The 22128-nt window shown below is 36.8% G+C and overlaps 1 protein-coding gene across 5 annotated transcripts; it reads right to left on the bottom strand.

Annotated features, from left to right (window-relative positions):
• Window positions 1–863: 863 nt before the first annotated feature.
• On the bottom strand, window positions 864–21736 carry LOC149051156 (uncharacterized). Of its 5 annotated transcripts, none has more exons than XM_089196076.1 (29): window positions 21662–21736; window positions 21462–21539; window positions 15916–16000; window positions 15263–15298; window positions 13876–14325; window positions 13291–13422; window positions 12742–12972; window positions 12266–12442; window positions 11423–11560; window positions 10764–11015; window positions 10306–10452; window positions 9956–10093; window positions 9457–9558; window positions 8815–8924; window positions 8143–8328; window positions 7707–7778; window positions 6969–7084; window positions 5792–6014; window positions 5442–5516; window positions 5097–5239; window positions 4505–4619; window positions 4234–4384; window positions 3910–4036; window positions 3518–3575; window positions 3345–3433; window positions 3115–3235; window positions 2463–2504; window positions 2033–2168; window positions 864–1547 (listed from the first exon to the last, which is right to left on the bottom strand). In XM_089196076.1, exons 3-29 carry the CDS (start codon window positions 15977–15979, stop codon window positions 1480–1482), a joined length of 3699 nt encoding a protein of 1232 aa, XP_089052202.1. In that variant the 5' UTR covers window positions 15980–16000; window positions 21462–21539; window positions 21662–21736; the 3' UTR covers window positions 864–1479. The 5 variants fall into 5 exon arrangements, 3 of the variants coding, with proteins under 3 accessions (XP_089052202.1, XP_089052203.1, XP_089052205.1); XM_089196077.1 differs by having other exon boundaries at window positions 21649–21704; XM_089196079.1 differs by lacking the exons at window positions 21462–21539; window positions 21662–21736 and adding an exon at window positions 19318–19353.
• Between the last annotated feature and the right edge of the window lie 392 nt (window positions 21737–22128).

A 22128-nucleotide genomic window follows, 5' to 3' on the forward strand; every position in this document is an offset into this window, starting at 1 on the left:
GCTTTCCCACTTTATCCACCTGTCAACGTCCCAAAACTTTAACTATCGAGTCCACGAGCAACGCTATAAAGGTAATAAAGAAGACAGAGAGGAACCGGCATAGGTTATTTGGTGTCTTGCCTCAGCGTGGGTTATACTACGCCTCTAGCTTTCCCACCCTATCCACCTTCCAACGTCTCAAGACTTTAACTATCGAGTCCACGAGCAACGCTATAAAGGTAATAAAGAAGACAAAAAGGAACCGGCATAGGTTATTTGGTGTCTTGCCTCAGCGTGGGTTATACTACGCCTCTAGTTTTCCCACCCTATCCACCTTCCAACGTCCCAAAACTTTGACTATCGAGTCCACGAGCAACGCTATAAAGGTAACAAAGAAGACTGAAAGAAACCAGCACAGGTCCTTTGGTGTCTTGCCTCAGCGTGGGTAACACTCCGCCGTTAGCTTTCCCCCCCTTTCCACCTGTCAACTTCCCAAAAACGAGTCCACGAGCAACGCGAGTACACTCTTTAATTCGCGTATTTACAATTGAGCTGACAAATCTTGTACCGACCAGAATCCTTCCCTGATCAACAGTTCCTTACTTTCCGGGATTTTTCCTTCAAAGATATAACAAGGAAAGGTGAATAATGAAATTTTTAACCGAGAATCTAATTGTCAATTCGCACCTCTAGTACTAAATTCTCTATGAGAATTTGGCGTTAGATTAAGACAACAACTTCTATCTAATAAGTCTGAATATTGTCATTACCTGTTTGCTGAATACCGTATGAATATGATGGAGAGAAGTTAAAAGTGAACCCCTACTTTGATCAGAGAGAGGGTGAGTAGCCAGTTCTTACAAATGACGAGGGAGCTCTGGTACGATGCTGATATTGATTTTATTTCACATTTTGTTCTCTGTAGGTTTAACAATTATGCAACTGAACGCAACAGCTAATGAATCAGAATCTTACTGGGGTAATGGCCTTCACGGCTAACGGTCAAAATTTTGGTCATTTTACAACTAACAATAGATTCTATCCATGACGCTTAAAAAAAATTAACGGTTTATTCTTTTTACGACTAGCAGTTGAAATTTGTCAATTTTGATGCTTAACCGTTGTACATCTAAAAGTTAATTCCATTGAGACTCTCTTTTAATATTTTCTTTCCTCAGCCAGCTATCTTTGTTCCTTCTCGATTTATTGTAATTACGTCTTTTGAGATTTTCTATCTTATCCAACAAACATTTTGTAGATATTTACAATACAAGTTCATCTTCACATCCTTATACCTTCTTGGTTTATCATTGCCTCCTTCGGATATTCCATCTCACCGAACAAAATTGAATAAAATATAAAAGGAGGACGAAAAACGCAAATAATACAATATTGTATCTAAACATACATTTTATACTAATTGTAAATGTTGAAATGACCTTCGCTGGATCTTTAACAATTAATTCTAATATCAGTTTAATTCTTACTAAGTATTCTTATCTATAAGCAACTTTCGTTATTCTTCTTTTCCGTGTTCATCATGCCGTGAACTCCATCTATTTTCCCCGCTGAAAAACGAAATTGTAGAGCAAACATTGTACAATGTCTTGCAATTTTTGTCATCACTTGACTCTCTTAGTACACTCATTTTCCCTCACTCATTCGCCCTGCACGACTGCGACAGAAAAGCAGACGAAAAAATGCAGCTTTTTGATATTCGATTTTATAGTTTCCTTTTTCCCCCATAAATGATTGAAGTGAATGGCTGAATTAATTAATTAATGAACGAATGGGTGGACAAAGGAATGAAGGTGTATGGAAGGTGAAAGGGCTGGTGGGTGAGTGTTAGATAGAGAGGTGAAGTGAGAAAGGGAGGTAAGGTAATTAAGTTGGGATGACGGTAGGAAAGGACGAAGGTACGGATAAATAAACTAACGATTAATTGAATGAATGAATTAACGAACGAACAGACGTGTGTATAAATAATTGAACACTATGGAAAGCAAATCAATCAAATTTACTGCAATTAATTTGCGATATACTTCAAACGTACAGGATTCCTGCAAGAGGTTCACCACCGAGTGTCTCTCCATCTCAGATGTATTATTATGGTTCAAAACTGGTGTTGATCTCGTCTTTGGTAGCTCACCAGACTTCCGGCCAAATAACTTTCGGATTGCGTCTTGAACCTAGACATAATAAATCCATAATAAATGTGTTTTTTCCTTTCTTTCCTTTTTTTTTCCGAGGGAAAATTGGAGGACAAAGAGGAAGGTTCATGTTATTGGTATGTACTTATCCTACAAAAACTACTCAGATCCGTAAATTACTGACAAACCTTGGTAAAACTGTTGAAATATGAAAGGAATTATCAAAGGCAGACGAGATAGTAACGAATTTAATTATGCAATTAAATTCCTCTGATCGCAAGAATCTTCCTCTAATTGAGAATTATAAAAAAATTGTGCTTTGATTTTCCCTACCTCTTCGTCAAGAACACAATGAAAGATGAAAAACACGATTCCCTATGACCATAACAGAAAAAATCAAAATGAAACAGTCATATTCATAGTTTTCGTTGACCAACTGGGAGTTGTATGTTTGCATGGTACAAGAACAAGTATTTTCAGAGGGAAGCCTTGATATTTCGTTCACGGGTTTATTACGAACAGACATAATGACAGGCTCCAAATTGGCTTTTTAGTTCAGTTGGTAGAGCACTGCACCAGTATCGCAGAGGTCATGGATTTAAATACCGCACAGGCCTGAATTTTTATCAGGTCTTATTTTCACTACTGCCAAAGTAGTTACTGCGAAGACTGCTGTCATATTCATTTCTATTTACATTTTTTCTATATTTTAAAAATCTTAGGGATCAGTCATAATTAATTTATCTCGGAGGGGGGGGGAAGGAGGGATTATGTGGGAGATCACGGGATAGAAGGGGGATTAGTAGTCGTCGTCAACAAAGTATGAAAAGGGGTATATGGAAATAAGACTCCCAATGAGGTGGCATCAAGTCAATTTTATCATGACACAGTCAAAATCCTCCGACCCTCCTCCCCGAGCGATGAAAATTGACCAGTCCCTTAAGGAGTCAACCATTGAAGCATTTTTAAAACTTGAATTACATACTTGTGTAGAGTTTAGCAGAATAAAGATATATACTACAGCATGATGGAGCTCTACGAAAAAACCCAGCAGCCACGTGACTCCGAGCAACGGGAGCAAGGCCACGATACTTCTGATACCCTTCCTAATGAGAAACAATTGGAAGAGATAGTTCATCCACACTGAAATTACGAAGTAAATGTTTGCGAAATGGAGGAACATAGTTCTTAGTTCATGCAAATAGTTTTCCTTACTTTGTAGCTTGCATATGATCATTGCCGTATCTAGTAGATATTTTTCCAAATATGACGCGAAGCAGGATTGCAAATAACACAGTATTTGCCTGCAAGAAAAACCAAGATACATAAATGGTCTTCTCCGATAGTCACTGGAAATAAAGATCAATTGAATTAAAAAGACATCAAACCATTAGAATCCCTAATATGGGTCCTTTGTAAATCCAAACACTTCCGTTGATCCAACATCTGTGGGAGAAAAAATTGTCTATTAGAGTGGATGCAATCAAGTTTCTCTGGTTTAAAACGTTGTGCGTCATAACCAAATGATCTTCATCGAATAAGCTGCGTTGGGCATAGAGTGAAAGAGTTTGCTATTATTCCCCGGTGTTTCACTAGAAGTTCTTATTTTACTCAAATCAAATTATGGAGATTAATTCCTTGAACCAAGAATTTAGGTACAACGAATTAATCTAAGGCTAAACTTTCAACCTACCTTAGGGTATTTTGACGGCCTATTTTTGTACCCAGAAAACGAAAATGGAGCTTGTGTTGGAAAGTAGAAACTTTTCAACAAAAATACCTGCGTCGTTCATTTTTAGCTGTGAGTTGAAGAGCTCCACATGATACATCTGTATACGAAGCCTTCCCCATGTCAAATGTGGACGGACTGATAGCAGCCACGAACCCCATGAGAACAATAGGAATTCCTTAAAAAGAGGAGGACAGGATTTAATGACAATTGAGGCTTGTATATTTCTCCTTCTCCTCATTACATTCAGTAAAGTAATTAAGGTTTCTTGTCTTGTTTAGGCTGACAAAAAAAAAGGTCGAACGAGCTTCTGCAACTGTGCCTCAGAAATAGTTCAAATTACTGGACTACATTGGAAATGAACTGGATATTTACCCCAGCCCATGGCCACATATGCCACATATTGCTTCTTCACTGAAAACACTTTAACCAGCTTGATGTAAAGATTTATTCCTTCCACAAGCATCCATGTAAATATTGCAGTGTGGAAAAAATACTGAATGACCGTGAGTGCGGAACACAAAGCCTAAATAAACCAAAAATTGAAAAAATTCGTAGTTAGGTAGAAAATATCATTTCATTCTGAACCATTTTACATCCAGTACAAGTTTAAAATGCTATACTTTTTCTATAAAGATTTGCTCACCGCATGTTTTTCTCTTGTATCAAACAAAGTCTTATCCATAATATACACAAGATGTCCAAGTGCCAGAGACAATAGGAGACTCTTGTGTATAAACAACCTCTCTGAACTCTTTAACCTAAAGAATGAACTCAAACATTTTAGATTTGAAAGTAATGTCCTAGCTATAAATTTAAGAATATTATGCTCTCGTCCGCATATAATTCCTTTATCATTTCTATAATCCCCATAAATTGATGCATTGTAAGTTCATGTACATGTAACATTATTCCCGAGAATGTTAACCAATCAGACGTATTTCGATTGACAATCTTAAAAGAAGAACCACAGTAATCACAATGGCCAATCTGGACAGTCGGAAATATCATAAGGAGCTGATGCTTAGGGCCAGGGTTAGAATTCAAACTGATAAGAAGCAAACCGTCGGAAACTGGAAATACATGGATAATTGAGACGTAACTGGTTTTAGTTTTGACTCTGATTAGTTGAGAAAATGGCACGATTTTCTGAACCAAACTCTGAGCAAAGTAAAGTTAAACCAAATGAGAGTACTAATTTATACAATAATCCCTCAGAAGTCAAAGAAAAAACTTACTTTAACGCCGTCAATAGTATTAGGGCCAAAAGCACTGCTGCCGTAGAAATACACATTAGCACTAGTTCCATGTTAGTTTGGATTTCTATGTGCCTTTGATATTCATTAGATATCCGTTTGTTATAAACGACGGCCCCGATCTCCTAAGATAAAATAAGAATATAAGAAAATGATCAATTTTTCACTATACCAGAAATAAAGACAAAGAGTTACTTAAATTAACCCCCCCTCCTAGTCACTTCGCACCTTCTTTCTCTAAAAAAAAATCCATGCAAGGCGCAACAATTTTTCTTCTCTTCCATAAACTAAGTTTTAAACCAGCTGACACGAGAAAAATCACATTACCTCATCAAACTTTAGATTCGTGCAGTTGTTAGCCCGCAGCAGATGGCGTATTTCCTCATCTGTAAGCTCGTTATTCTCACGAAAAAGAAAGACAACAATGATAAAAGACAGGATCAACTGGCAAATTGTTACTTTTTTTACCTCCTAAGCGATAAAATCGTTTAAGCTATAAAGATTTATACAATTGTAGAGCCGTATATTCTGGAGTTTCCCCCATGCAGACATCTACAAAGTTAGGAATCTGAGCATTTTTGAGACTGTCTCTTATAGTAAGTAACCAACATTAAGCTAGATTTGCAAGATCCATTAGGCTAATAAGGCTTAAAGTTAAACACTTTTGAATGACCTACCACATTTTCAATGGAAGCGCCGGTGGTATTAGCTCTTGTTCCATTTGCTGTTGTCACGTTACCAGTGGTGTTGCTTTTATCGACAGGTACGGAGATAGGTTTTTCTACCTCTCTTGGTAAGAGCTTAGCGGTGTTTAACTGAAGAGATAGCTCTTGTCTCATTATAATGGGGTGAAATTGTGGCGCGATTGGCCGGAAGTTATCCACGATATGCGGCTCGCTACTGTAAAATTACGATCAAGATACAATGACTAAGAGACTGGCCAGAAATGCCCTCCAAAAAAAGTAAACTTCTTAAGTTTACTGCCACGTATGCGCCTCACTGTTACTTTAATTTCTGAACGTGTGAACGATCACACGCTGAATGCAATGTCCGCTGAGCAAAATTAGTGACGCAAAATTTATAAGCTCCAGATTACAGGTTGTCCGCAAGAGGAAATGATCTGAACATAAGTTTTGAGGTATCACCTTAAGAATAAAGTTCATATAAGGAAGTCAGTCTCTCAGCTTGATATCACCTTTCTACGTTAGAAAAAGCTTCATAGTGTTAGCTGCTTTATCTCAACTTAAGTTTAATTTAAATCATTTCAAGGCTACTGTTAGAGGTAAAGAACTGGAAATATTACCCACTTTCTCAACTTTGAAAATATTGAAGTTTGACTTATATGTATGACATTAAAACCGGCCTAAATTTTTTAGATTACTTTCATTGTTCATTTACTCAAGGCGAGAATTCAACCCAGGTCAGTCAACCAAATTTGACTTCATTTGGGACCATCCTAAGTAAAGAGGAAGAGCTCAGTAAAATTGCTTTATCTTTGGACACTTTCAGAACCACATCTCGTTGCCAATCGACGCATTGAGCACAAAATCTACGGTTGTATGTCTCAGCGAAGAATATGCAGTTAGAGAATACGACTTGTGCTCATACGTCGGATACTTTCAAAAATAACGGTATTTTCATAAAGAAAGACGTTTTACCGTCTTGTCACGAGCGTGGGACAAGAAAAATCCAAAGGAATCGAGTCTCAGGCCTTCGGTTTCTGCGCCTTGTCGCTCAACCTCTGAGCCAGTATTATCAACTCAGTTGATAATACTAAACTACATATGTTCATATGTGACACGCGTCCCGTATTCTGCTGAAATCAGCAATTTCGAAAGAGGCATGGGCACTTACTCAATATCCCTGACTGGATGAAATCCCATCTGGCCATACTTGAAGGCGTCGGTATTGTTAGGAGCCTGACGTAGAAACTCTAATGCTCTATTGATATGAAAGTTTCGATCATGAGCCTATGGGAAACAAATAGACATTACACTTAAACAAACAAAATTTACATTTGTGCAATAAAACCAAATTTTGTACTTTAAATGAATTGAAATTTTGATCAATAAATTAAGGAAGTGATTTAATAATTTAATAAATTAAGGAAGTGATTTATCACTACGTTTGATAACCTGCAAAGCAGGCATTATTTTTGCGAGCGAGTGCTCAGTATTTTCTTAGCGAAAGTTACGGCCGCTATCATTGATTTTAATGCCTTAATATACTGTACTGTAGGCTATACGCTTGGTGATTGGCTCTGAAAACTCACATCACCCTCTCAGCCAATCAGATTTAATACTGAAACCGATCATGTTTTTCCAAAGTGTACTTCACTCGTTAGCATTGATATTTTTTTGGATGTGGTTTCACGATGTTTTATCGAAAACGCTTTGAATGTTAGTCAAGAATAAAAAACAAGCATATGTTTTCATTGGCTTCTCGCATTGCTCAAAACAAAAATGCTTTGAATTAATCGGAACCTGCCTTCAACCTACGAAAAAATAAACAACAACAGCAATTTCAATCACGAGTTTCCTCTCTATCGCTCAATCTTTCCTCTGATCCAATGTCACAGTAACTGTTGCTTACCAATTTCGGTTTATGGCAAAATGACGACTTTCGCCCGTAAATCGGAGATGATAGCAGAGTTTGGATGAAATTCTGAAATCAGAACCAAATGATTAATATCTCCACATACTCCTACGTAAAATTATATTGAAAGTATGATTTCATATGACGTCACGGCGACAATATTCATTTACCAAAACAATCAAATGGCGGCCGTATTAGTTGGATTTAGATTTTTAACTTGTGCTGACACACTCCTTTGTACCAAACTTTTTAACTCAATTTATCTAATAACTGCGAGATTCTGAGATTTTTTAAATCTTTACATTCCCCTTGATGACAATTAAAATAACTCATAATACCACTCAACTTTTGAGCTATTTTGGATTTTAAACTTTTAAACTTGCTCCTGAGTACAATAACTTCTCGTAATTTCGTATCCTCTCGTAGTTCGTACCTTACAGTATTGCAGTGCTTTATCAGCATTTTGCAGTGTAACTGGAGTAAGTAACCGCGTTACATTGTAAAACAAATCTTTGAATAGATCATGAAACAACCGGATATTCATGAAATCCCCGTTCTCTGCGGCGGTAGCCAGATCGTTTGACACATTCAGGAAGTTAGTATCGTTGAGATTTGCGAACTAAAGTGGAAAAGCATTGTACATGTTAGTCTAAGAGCTCGTAGGAAATGAGCATTTGAAAAGATAATTTATAAAAATTCACATAATTGTCTTTGAACTGCAATATCTCATTCACATGACGATTTTTCCTCCTTGAAACCAATCTCAGTTTCTTTCTCAGTCATAAAGATTCCGCATGCAACTATCCCCCCCTGAACCTAGGGATGTTGCAATTATCCTGTGGTAGGTCAAGTTCGCTCTTCCGCTCCCATTTTGTTAAGCTTCACTGCCAGTTGCAGTCATGGATATTCCTGTTACACTGAACGAGTAAAATTTCTTGATTATTAACGCAATTGCTCTCGGATCCTTTGATCTGGAGCCTATATTTTAAATAGTTAAGGCTCGTGTTTTTACATAGATATAAAAATAGATAGGAACCTTTAAAGAAGCATGGATACAATCGTTTCGTGACTAGCCCTTGTTGTATGTTGGCATAATGGAACTTACTTTTTTCCTAAAAGTCTCCAACGTGGATTTTCTTTCACAAGCACATGTGCTCAAGTGTTGCCATTTGGTGGCAAATAAAGGCCAATAAACACATTTGCTTCCAAAAATCCCTAGTTAATGAATATACAGATTGAATAGTCATATAAATAAGTTATTTACCGGGCAGGAGATCCATATGGGAGAAAACTGTGCCCGAGGTCTTGAGTACAACCTAAAGCCGAAGGGCACAGTTTTCTCCATACGGGCTAATGTAGACTGGTAAATAACTTTTTATTCTTTTCTGCCGATTTCACTTTTTAACGCTTTGTGACGAATGACCCGGAAAAACGTCTGGACTGCGGTCCGGACTGTATAAAACTGGACCAGTTTCGAGCACACGATTAGCCAATCAGATTCAAGAATTTAGGATTCCGACTCGTTGAATTGGCTTAGAGAACAACTGACACATTGCAAAAGAAAAGTGTAATCGTTTGTCCCAGGATGTGGTCACTTCGGATGTGGATTGCGACATTTCGACAACATAGTGCTAGTCCTCTTTAGGCGACGAGGTCGATTGAGTAGGCGTCAACTATATACTAGTGTCGGTTTTTAAGCACTAGTATTGCCTGCAAGAAGAGATGATTAAGATGAAACTGGTAGTACCTGTCCAAGATGAATTTGCAGCGGCACACGATTTAAGAGTTTCACTCCCGACTTGAGCTCTCAGCCAAACAAAACCATGTGACTCTTCAGCAGCGCAATAGTCTGAAAATAGGTCGTAGGTAACATTATAAAAAAAGGGGGGAAGAATTGTACTTGTTCATAAATAATTTAAATACACTTTCGTGTGCAAATAGTACGCAGGAAAATTTTTTAAACCACGTTTTTTTACGAATGCCTTTAGCCTCGCTGCAATTTAGTTCACGTGACGCTACCGTCTGTTTTCTGATGAATTCTACACCGACTGTCTATTCTTCGATCGAGTTTCTGGTCATTTTACTTTTGAGTACATAATTTCTATTTCTATTTAATATCACAATGTTTATAGACGTAATTCCTTCTTTCGTGTCTCCTTTGTTTTACGCTGCTTTTACTTAAGATCCTCTCACACAAAATTTAGCAGCATCTCACAAAAATACCAAAGTGGATTTCAGATACTTACACTGACTGCAGTTTCGTTCGTCTGAGTGATCGTTACAATCTTTCTTGACATCACACCTGTCCCCAAGGGATCTTATCTCGTCACCACTCTCACACAGGAAAAGGTCGTCTTTTGATATTAAGGACAGCTCACGTAGTCCTGTAAGCAGATGACATACGAAAAAAAAATTTAAGAAACCATTCGTTAGGTCGAGAGAACAGGAGAGTGGAGGAAATTTTTGACCTAGGCGCCCGTAAAAGGCCTGAGTCTAGGTCTTGAAGACTTCTTTAATAGGCCGCTAAGCACTCAAGGTTTTCTTTCAGTGGATCAAGGCTGATAACAAGTTTGAATCTAATGAATTAAACCCACACCTGATATCGCTCCAGTACATGTCATTTTACCGTTGGAAACATAACAGCCAGGCCTGACTTGCAAAGTAGAGCTGCTGCAGTAAAAGTCAACGCCATTTTCCTTCCAATGATCACCATCGTAATACAATTGGCCGTTCCACCTGCAAGCTGAGGGAGAAAACAAACAAATAAACAAACAAGAAATCAAAACGGAAACAAAATCTAAACAATTGAAGGGGGAATGACGTTGACATCAAAGAGCCGAAGGATGATTAAAAATTTCGCCAAAATCAGGAGACGAACCTGGTCCAAAGGGGTGACCGAAATTCAAATCATATCAAAAGGAAACATTACCCTGTCCTTGAGAACAGATCAGTTAAGTGTTGTTGAAAAGTACACTTTAAGATAACTCGTATCCTCGAGGAAACGTATTCGGAAAGAATAGGGATATATTGTATTACCAATTGTAAAAAACTAACCTTTACATACTCCGTTGTTTTTCTTCATAAAATTCGCCACGTTACATTCAAACTGATCACAGTTCTCACTGAAATTTGGTTCGTTCAGGATCACGGCTGGTTTTTGTCCCCCAAGCTGGAGAAATGAGACCAGAAAGAGCTCCCTTTTGCAGCGAATCTTGCCCTGAGTACAGCTGCACTGAATACAACTGCCAACAGACCACGTGGCACCCTCGAAATACTGGATGGAGTCCTCATCGCGACAGGTGACCTCTGAAAGGAAGAATTCACAAATGTTATTTGAAAGAATGAAAGATATAGATAATTTTCAATAGGCGTCTTGAATAAGGGAGTAACAACCACCTGTTGCCTGTCACGTGATCACCTACTTCAAATGCGCATGACAAAAACAAAATCTTAAAAAGACAGATATAAAACAATTAAGCTTGAAAAAGCGTCAACACAGAAAAGTTATGAAATATTAAAGATGTTTTATGGTCAACAAGTATAATTCTAGGGAAGAGGAACAATGAAACTTAAAACTGTGATCATAAAAATGCTTTTTATGATCGATTGTCGGACAGTACATAGTGAAGGAAAAGTGATTCCAATGCGATTTATTTCCACAACGAGAGTAACTCAGAAATGCGTATGTTTATTTTGAATGTCAGTTTCGTTACCTGACGAACAATTCTGGACGTGAAAGTTCTTCAGGCAGTGACCAGCGTCGTTACAGCTCAAGCCATCTGACACAAGCTGACGGCCACCGCGACACAAAGTAAGGTTCGCTCTCAATTGGTGTGCAATCTGCGACAAGACTTTAATAAGGATAACAAAAGGGTCGCCAAAATATACTAGATAGCGGGAAAAATTCGATCATTAGATATATATACACGTTTATGTTGTTTAACATTAAAATTGTCTAGAAGAAGAGATGTTGAATAAGGTTGTTAGAGAGATCAGAGAGTAAAATATTGATAGAAAAGTTCCCTAGCGAACACAAAACAGACCTGACAAGAACCGACAAAAAAGGAACGAAAAAGGAAGGTTTACGATGGCAAATTTTAGTGATGGTCAGAGAGGATAAAATTGAAAAATCCAGGCCAGATTTTGTTTTCCAAGGAGCGTTTGGGAGGGGACCCAAAAAGCTAGCCCTTAACAAGGTCGTGTCGATAATTTTTCTTTTAAATCTTTCTTTTTCGCTCCCTAGGAACCAGTCATAATATTTACCTGACCCAACCCCCAATAAGGCTGTGTAATATCCTTATGCCCCCCCCTACCCTCTTATTGACACTCAATTTTCTAAAGTCCTCCTCTTTACTATGCTGATGACGACCAATCTCCCCTTCGCTCAGTACCCCTGAAAATTATGTGATCCCCCCAAAATCTCCCTCCCCTCCTCCAAAGTCATAAGAAATTACTGTTCACCCATGAATTTTCAATTTTTCTCCACAACGAAAGGACTCACATGTACCTCGGCAACACCCACCACCTTTAGTTGTACACTTGACCGAAGTGCTTACCTGGACACTCAGATGCACAGCACACAGCTCCATTGTAGACATAACAGTCAGGTCTGGTCATAGCTGGACAAATGTTTAGCGGGTCAGCGTTGGCGCCAGGAAAGTAAAACTGACATCCGTCAGATTCCCATGTTTGGCCTTTTAGATAAACACCTTTATTCTGGATAAATTCCAAGCCTAATTGTAAGGAGCACAATTAAGATAAGTTACTTTAATTTCAAAAGCGAATGATTATGAAGGACCTGTCATGTAATGGTCTATTACAACAAAAAAAGACGACAATTTCAAATCGCTAAAAGTAATAAAAATTATGGGAAAAACATAAATAATAAAGTTTCGGGAGGGGGACATGCAAGTAACTTATCAGAGATGAGCTACAAGATTTCTGTTTATTATGGTGAGTGGAGGGATTGCCGACCACCGAGTGAGGGGAGGCGTGCCAACTACTTTTGTCACTTATTTTAGCTCCCTAATACCTTCGCAATCATTTCCATTTTCTCGTATAAACTTGGCGACGTTGCATAAAGGTTGATTGCAGTCTTCATACTGCGTATAGATACCACTGAGATAGCCCGGGAAGTTTATTTCGAAGTGTCTGCTGCACGTCAGCAGCCCTCCTTTGCAGTAACACTTCATACATTGAGAAACTGGCCAGCCGTTTTTATCTTTTATGAGATAGACACCGCCCTCATTGTCTCTACAAACGGCTAAAAGAAAATATTAGAACATCAGGCATGTTCATTGTTGACTTCTTATGGTGATTTCAATTGTAAAATACTGAAAAAAAAAAACATCAGAAACGTTATGAGTATAGCTTTTAGAATAAGTGTTTTTACGCGTCCCTCAGGTGAAAAGATGCAGCAGTCAGACAAGGGCAATTGCAAAAGCCTATTAAAGTACGAAAAAAGATTCGTGAAAAATCTCCTCCTAATCCCAAGAAAAAAACAAACAAACAAATAATATGGCAAATAAAAATGGATACATTTAGGCATCCCCTGCAAATTATCATGATTACAGTAAAATACCATTTTGGCACTCGTTTTCGTCTGACTTATCCGGGCATTCATAAATCCTGTTGCACTGGTGACTTTTGTGAATAAAGGATCCCCGACTTGCACATTGGAACAGCTTTTCCTTTGTAGAGAGGTCATGATATGCTAACAATAGATAGAATAAGTAAATAATTATCGACCGACCAAGACGGCGGAGGGAAAAATATGTCGCAGTTTCACAGTTTCATTCATGTTCTTGGAAAATACAAAATAATCGTGCCAATACTGAGCCGGATGACTTCACTCCGACCGGCTTTCACAATGGTTTATATGGAATTGCACGCGCGGGGCCGTACGGTCATCTTATGAGAGATTCATTCTACCGTAATAATGTTCAGATATATTTGTGAAAAGGAAAACAAAAGATCAAGAGAGAGACACAAAGTAGACGTACATAACACCTCTCTCTTTCATTCTTTTGAAAAAGGCTTAGATATGTCGGAAAATATGGTAATCCTTTTTTACTTGCTAAACATGATCATGGAAACGCAGAAAACAATCGGACCAATCATAAATCATTATTACGCAAGTTAAATAACTCAATTTTTGTTAACTCACCTCTGCATGAACTTAGGGCACCCTGCGTTCTAGACATGACTTCACACCCTTCACAGGTTGGATATGAATTGACACTGTATAACCCATGAGTTATATTGACATGGTAACCAGTGCAGTTTATGCGACCAAGAATGCACGTGCAGTGCACGCAAGAACCGTTAGTCCACGTTTCTTTATCCTTCCTAAAGTTTCCGTTGCCATCCATGCAAACGGGCTGTCTTAAAATAGTGCATGCTACCAAGTTTCCTTGCTTACAGGTACAACTGATTGTTGGGCTCTGTAACCACTGGTCACCAGGATTTTTTGTGTTTCCATGGTTATCAGCGCACCTAAAAATCAACGTGCACTGGATGGAAAGTGGTGCGACGCATCGGCATAAATTAAAAGGAGTGGGCATCCATTCGTCACCGACGTTATAAGTGGTGCCGTCTGACGCCACACAGGTTTGAGCTGACGTAAGTAACGAGTGACAAGAAAAAGGTTCACGTGAGAAATTGCCATAAAACACCTTTTGTTATGGATTACAACTGTAAAATAAGTGTCTACATTTCTAGAATGCCAAGTCAAGCTGACATGCAAACCATGGAATTTCCTAGAAAATTCTATTAGGTCACGTAGTTATGATGTAATACCAATAAGACAGATGTATTTTGAGCTTCCAGAATTTTCTAGGATACCGTTTAAATGTGTGTAAAGACTCAGTCGTGTATCAGTTGTGAGCTGTTGTTGTCGGGAGTGACGGACTGTCTGGAAAGCTATATCGAGAGTGAGCTAATGTGGAAGATTGTCCATTTCGAAGAGATATGGGGACAACTGCCGGTGGGATTGTGTCAGTGATGGGCTTAGATATATACTGTAGTGGACTTAAGTAAGTTTTTAAAGGAAAATTACGGTACTGCCTTTGGGAATCGCTCCTTTTTAAGAACAGTTCACGTTGTTTGATAAAGAAGTTGAGTTTGTAGGATTGTAGTGTTATTTCTGTCGGTTAAATTCTACCATAACACTAAACAAACAACACAGTCACAGCTTACAAGCTTGGTTTTAAAAACGTTCATAATGTAAGTGAGTATCTCATAGCATTGTACCTAATCTCTTTAATTTCAGTCGCCTTTTTGTTAGTATTAGTAGTGTGACTATGTGACAAAAAATTTTTAAGATAATACATTCGCTTTCATTGGTCGATTGGTAGGTTTAGAGGAGAGTATGTAAACGAGGTTGATGAACACCGACCAAGGAAATTACGTGTAATATCTCACTCAATGATATTTATAACAACAACGTTCAGTGGGTAATATACAGTAATGCCAGTATTCTATGCGTTGCGTTGTTTGGTTGAAGCATAATTATAATTGCGTCAAAGAGAAAGAAAATTTCGCTGAAGACCCACCAAAGCTGATGGTTGGGAGCAATGAGAGATTTTGAGCTGTGAAAGAAAACAAAAATGAATCAATGAATAGATAAATTATCAAAAAGTTAATGATGATTTTTGACTCTGTACGGTTAATAACAACCCACACTCAGTTAAGAGTTAAGGAAGTTCCGCATTTGACTTGGGTAAAGTATAGAAGTATTGCCCCCAAAACAACGTCTTTGTGCGATGTAACTCAATTGTACATCATCCAATTACAAAATTATAGTGGGGAATTATTGGGGAGAGGATGGGGGGGTCGGGAGACTTAGGGGATCCCATGGTTTTCAGGGCGAAAAGAGGGGGAATCAGGTATCGCCGACTGAGTATAAAGAGGAAAATATAGAAAAAGTGACTGCTAATTAGCTACCAATAAGGGTATCATAAGAATCTAAGAATCTACAAATAATGAGCATTCAAGTAGAATGCCAGATTTTTCTTAATCCTTCACCCACGTCAAATGAATAACAATCTCTCTTAATCGACCACCAAGTACTTAATTTAACATCAGTCATCTAGCTATGAGAAGCTCATTATTTGGTAAAATCTCTGATTACAAATTACAGCGATGTTCCTGTTTCCCTGTTTCTTTAAAACTGTTTCTCTATTCAGTATTAGTTTCTGAGCCCTACCTGTTGCCTTTGAGAAAATGACCAGCATGATAAGTCCGAAAATAAGTCTTGTGAAATCTTCCATATTAAGCTCAATTTTTGTCCTCTAAATATGGGAAATAAAACAAATTTACTACAACTTAATTAAAAAACAATCATAGAAGACATAAAAATATACGTAGAGGCTGTTTGTCTCTCAAATTTCACGATGGCTGTTACAAAAATACGAAAAGATGACGCCTTTCTGTTAACTGACGCTCAGAATATCCAACTGTCTGAACTGCTCTGAAAACGTGGTATTCTTTTTCATCTTTTTCCGGAAGGAAAACGAGTTTGATAATAATTAAGTAAACGGTTAAGAATATATGAAAGTCAAGTAAATAAGATTCTTTATTTAATCACGATGAGAGTGAAAACATTATTTCATGCTTGAGGAGTCTTGTGTAACTACCTGATACATAAGTAACCTGCAAGTGAAAGTAGTTAAAAATATATCAAATAAATAATCGAACTGTAAAGTAGATACATGACAATGCAAAATGTATTTTTATAATTTAAGATAATCTAAAATTAAAAATAAAAAACTCGCCACCGACTGTGCGTGGGTTGAGCTGGTAAATCTGATTTCCCTCAATGTGGGATTAGATTTTTCCTTTCCATAACATGGCTTAAAACTACAAGGGTCTTTTAAATAATCGGAGACAAAATTCCAAAATACAGCGCCTCTATAACGAATGAAATTGACTTGATAACTTCCGCTCAAGTTTTTGAAACGGCTATCACTTCAGTCATACAGTAGTGTTTATTGGTCATCATGATCAGTTGAAATAAGGATTTTAGTATTTAGTCGTTTCATTTGTTCGAGTCAGGCGATTAAAAAAGGAGAATGTAGTGAATCAACGCATGTGAGTATGAGAATTTGAACTTAGGATTTACATAAATGAAGATGAGAGAGATCATCACAGTTATGAACACAACAAAGCAGTAGCAAAGCACATCAGAGGACAGTGTAGTTCATCAAGTCAAGTTTACCAGATGCCTTGGTATTGAATCAGACAATGAACTTAATTGGAAGATTCACTTTGTCGAACGAATCTATTCTTGTCCCCGGAAAGTGAAGGTTTTTGAGGTCATTCTTTTTTTACCTGCCATATCTCAAAATCATTGTCTCCTCTGTGACCGAGGCGTTAATCCTATTGAATACCTGTGACTAACCCTCTTGGACAAACTTGAAAAAATATTACATAATCTTGCCAGTTACGTATATCATTAGTGTAATATGACTCGACTAGTCTGTCTCTCTCTCCCTCTGTCTCTCTCTCTCGCATGTATGTGATTATGGCGATTTCTTACTAACAAAAAGGGTACACTTCAAAAAAAAATGCATGACCGTGCCGTTAGGATAATTTACAAATTAGACTGGTATGAAACTACCGATAAGGTGCCAGTTCATACCAACTGGTCTTGTTGTATGATTTGATCAATTTAAGATTGCTAATTTTGGCCCGTAAATGTTTTCATAGAACATAGCTACATTCTCTATCCAAAAATATTTGAAGAACTATATTTTTAAATACAATTTACGCGGGATACTGACCTTTGAGGCTACGCGTTCGAAAACAGGACTTCGTCGTAAATCTACTTGCTACAAATCAATAAGCTTTAATAACTTTCTGAATATGCAATCAGTGGAGCTATATATCCAATACAAAGGAATTTAAGAATAAACTTATCATTTAGATTTCTGAAAAAGTTCAATTCCATTGTTTTAAGATGATTTTCTATTGTCTCAGTTTAGGATTATTGATGAATGTCTTAGGATTATTTGATTTTGAAAGGCTCTTGTAAATTTTATCCCTTCTATAGTTGTAGATGTCAACACGTTAAAAAACAAAAGATTCCACGCATGCGCTTTAGAAACTTTGAGATTATATGCTACTAATCCTGAACGATCCCAAGTTTTAGTCTCCGGCCTTCTTCTTAACGCTTTGGTAATATTATTTGCATCCTGTAACATTCTCTGAGTTTTTTAAAACTTCAGGAGTAGCTGCGGTCATATATGCTATGATCAAAAGAGAGCAAACCCAGGTACTGCGTAAGAGATGTACACTAAGCTTTATGAGATTCTGGGATACAGGTTTCTTCTTTGGTAAATTCAGCATTTTCTGTTAATTTCATTCCTTTTCTAATTTTTCTCTACTTTGTATTTGTAATCCATGTTATATAATGATAAATATGATAGATAATATAATGTTAGCAGCACGGCAATCGTTATAGGTCCTCCTGGTCTAAATTTTCTCAACCAGTGGATTAAAATTATAGTTGATGAATATTCTGAAATGAATATCCTGAAATAAATATACATAAATTTGTCTTCGCACTTGTTTCACCAGCTTCAGTTTGATTTTTTTTCTAAAACGTTCCAACAACCTTCCAATTCTTAGTCCAGAAGACGTAGAAATTCGACCCATCAAGACGGAGACATCACTGCACCGAAACTGCTCAAATTTCGGACCATACAATGTTATTATAATATATATATATATATAATTCGTTAAATTCTGACATAACTAGTTCTCCCTCCTCCGCTTCTTTTAAAAGAAAGCTTAAGGAATTTCTTCTCTCTTAGTATTAGCTTCTGTAAGGCAGTAATTCTTAACTAACTTACTTAATATGTGTGTGCGTGTGCGTGTGTGTACGTGTGCGCGGTCAAAGTTAATTACCATAAGTCCATATTGTAATTCTAATATAAGATTAGTTATTTTAAGTGAGAAAGCCTGACTTGTTATAAGCCTCGTGGTTTCTTTCAGGTTTTCTCGCCATTTATTTTCTGTCATCAATTTTCTTCATTTTTTTTTCCATGTGTAAATGTCGTATATGACAAATAAATATTGTATTGTATATTGTATTGTAATTAATGTCATCCTAAAGCTTAAAGCGTTATCTTGAATCTTTTCATGAATGTTAAATGACCTAGTTTATTCTTATCTTACACATAAGACTTGACTTCAAGATTTATATTCGCTATTCATTTCCATAGCTTTCACGATTTTTGCGAGAAGGAAAGAGATTCAAAGACTTAGCTATTTCCCTCACTAATCTCATTTTCAGCAATCTGCTCTTCGTCAGCAAAAAGAGCTGTTCTTGGGACGTGCTGCTGATTCTTCATGTCTGAAGGCCAAGCCATTTTCCTTGAAAACAAACTTGTTTTCGCATAATACTGTCTTGTGATGAGAGTTAATGGTAAAAGTGCTTCTTGTACAAAATATTCAGATTTATTTTCAGGAATCTTTTTTTTCGCGATGAAAAATTTCAAGTCTGAGTAGCTTTCGTCATTTTACTCGAATTTTAAAATTATATCTCCAATAATTTTTATCGTATGCGTTTCTGTTTTCGGCTTTTAGCTACTTAGTTTTTACTTACCTTCAGAATTAACAATCCACTTCTGCAAAGTGAAAAATTAAAGTGCCTCACACTTTTAAACTTAATTTAGTTTATTTGCTTCTCGGCTTCTCGGCTTCTCGGCTTCACTGCTCCAACAGAGAAATTGAAGTTGACTTTGAGCACGTAACCAGGATCTAACACACAAATTATTATTGTGTGATGAATGGTTTCTAGCACACTGTTTTGCATGTTAATTAACGTTGTGTTCATTTAATGATATTTAATTAGGGAGGTTGTCAGTCATGCAGTTTTTAGTAAAAGAATTTACTCGGACTGTTAGTTTCACTTATGAAGACTTATCATAAAAAAAACAAAGATTTTTCCTTTTTTTTTTTTCGTTCTGTATCGTTGTGCTTTTTTTTCGCGATTTTTAATGTTATCGAACGATCAAAAGTATACAAAGTAAATGCGCTTGCATATGACGCATCGTAAATTAGGAAATACAGCCCCTTAGATTAGGAAATATTGGCCCCTTTGTTTCTAACGAGCGACAGTCGAAAGCTATGGATTAAGAAATGACGAAACAGTATGATCCTAAATTATGGTCAATTTAGAATAGCGCGTGAAATATTACAATCTATAGTACCCTGCTATACGAGCATTACACGTCTACAAAATACCTTGCACCTGTAGTCGCAATTATAACCACAAAAAGACACTTTCTTTGAATAGAAAAAAAAATTCTTAATTTGATGTAACTGATATTCCGACTTACCTTTCCTTTACAAGTAATTGAAAAGCAAATGCGAATGTCAACGATAAACAACCACGAACGTTATTGACCGACTACGTCCTTCTAAAGAAAAGTTTTATCGACTGAAGGACATAATATTGTTTACCCACGAATTTCAATTTCATTTAAAGACGTTTTGAATTATTATGCATCTGCTTGAAATATTTTTATCACAAAAATATGAAATCTTCCTTGGTAAAACTTCTATAAAATTTTGGCCCAATTTAATTTTTTTTTAAATTGTTAATGACTTGATGTGCAAGGGGACGTACAATTTTCTTGATAACTTAACTGATCTGATTTGTTATCATGTAACGTCCAATAGCCTATTTTTTTTCCATATGCTGTAAATATCATTCGCACTATGTTTGTACCTACCATCAAAATTACAATCTACGAAGGAGATGCTTATTTTAGTTCAAAGCTAAGGTCAAGGGTTGTTAGAGATGATTATTGGATCTAGAAATTCGCAAAATTCGTAAGAAAAATTAAAAATTCATTTTTACTGAATTGACGTTTCCACGCGTTTTTGTCCTAATTGCTTAATGAGGTCCCTTAGGATGATTGCTAACGTTCGGCAGAGATCTGCTGTAATCGTTGACACTTGGCGACAAATGTGAGAGTGGGAAAATGGTAACACTTGGAAAAAGCGATTGCCAGAGCATTCTAGCTCGGCAATTGTAGGGGATTCCTAATCATTCATTATTTTCTGGCATCATTACTCAATCAACATCTATTTCTCAGCCTTGTATGTCCTTATTTGATGTTTTGATAAGGCACTGAATTTAAGTAGAGATATTTTTTAATAAGAAATTTTTTTTTTCTCTTGAAAAGTCAGGAGTTTTGAGGACACGTCAACAGGTGTCGAAATTGCTCATTTTTTTTCACCAAGAGCTAGCTAATTAAGAAACAAACGCTTTCAAATGTTAATGTTAAGACGCATCATGATTTTGTGGGTGGGAAGAACCAGGCTCTAAAAATAACATGTTGCTTTTAATTTTGTCACCAACAGCTCCTCGGCCAGGCTTCTCGCTCACCACAGTTTTCAAACGTATTTCAGATTTCCCAGCCTTACAAGGATTCCTCGAGTCTCTACTCGACAGATATCGCTAACGTGAAAGAATTTTTTAAACTAGTAACTTTTGCCTAAGTTAACATTGAGAATAATGGTTAAAAAAATTAGCCAAACAAAAACGATCGGAATAAGCCTAAAAACAAAAGCTCTGAATAATGAATTAAATGTAAGCATCAGTGTTTCATCAGTCAACTACCAGGATGTACGGTTCTGAAAGTGATTCCTTTAAATGGCTATGAAATGTCAAATTCTGCACTAATCCAACAAATCAACCAAATCTAAATATTTTTCCGTAACTATGAAAAAATTACCTACCTTTGATAAGATAACCCACAGAGAATATTGGTATGAGACGAAGTGTGAAAGCTCAAATCCTGATGAATCTTAACATTGCTGTATTTGAATAAAACAACGAACATTTTAGGTTCGACAGAAAAGAAATAAAAATTCTGACATCGAACAGTGAAAGCTATGTGCGATGTTGAATAATTGTGTTACAAACCATTTCCTCTCACCTCCGCGACTACCTTGATATATGTCCCTTCACGCACTGATGCAGCCAACATCTAGTGCCTTGTGTGGGCGTCTATTCGTCATTAGATATTCCAGCCATCAATTACGTGCCCACTTACAAGTGAAGAAGTAATTATTCGCACGGAATATTATTTGCTTAACCTGTCATTTGGAAATTATTTTGAAAGTCACACACTGTACGTGCTCTAAGTTTAAGGGTTTTTCAATTTACGTGTCAATTGTACGCTGGATTGCAGTCTTTTGAAAAGGTTATTACCAGGCTGCCCTATCAGGAACGTTTAGCGGAAAAAAATTGAAATCAACGAGAAATAATTCAATTCATGAGACTGAAAACCTAACATAAAAAGTACTTCCCAACTGCATTAATTTTTTTATTATCCAATTTGTAATAATTTACAATTCTTTTAGTTGCATCAAATTCGATTGAGTAATAAAAATGCAAAATCGG

The sequence above is a fragment of the Pocillopora damicornis genome, chromosome 2 (assembly GCF_964200805.1).
Source record: "Pocillopora damicornis chromosome 2, jaPocDami1.2, whole genome shotgun sequence".
Lineage (NCBI taxonomy): Eukaryota > Metazoa > Cnidaria > Anthozoa > Scleractinia > Pocilloporidae > Pocillopora > Pocillopora damicornis.

Bases quoted from the DNA above. Each gene is read 5' to 3' on its own strand.
- LOC149051156 (XM_089196076.1), bottom strand. From the start codon at position 15,979: ATGGAAGATTTCACAAGACTTATTTTCGGACTTATCATGCTGGTCATT. The intron at 11,016-11,422 runs GTAACGAAACTG...TCTTCCTTTCAG, and splicing joins CGTCCAGAATTGTTCGTCAG to AGGTCACCTGTCGCGATGAG. The intron at 5,517-5,791 runs GTAGGTCATTCA...CTTTTTCGTGAG, and splicing joins GCGCTTCCATTGAAAATGTG to AATAACGAGCTTACAGATGA.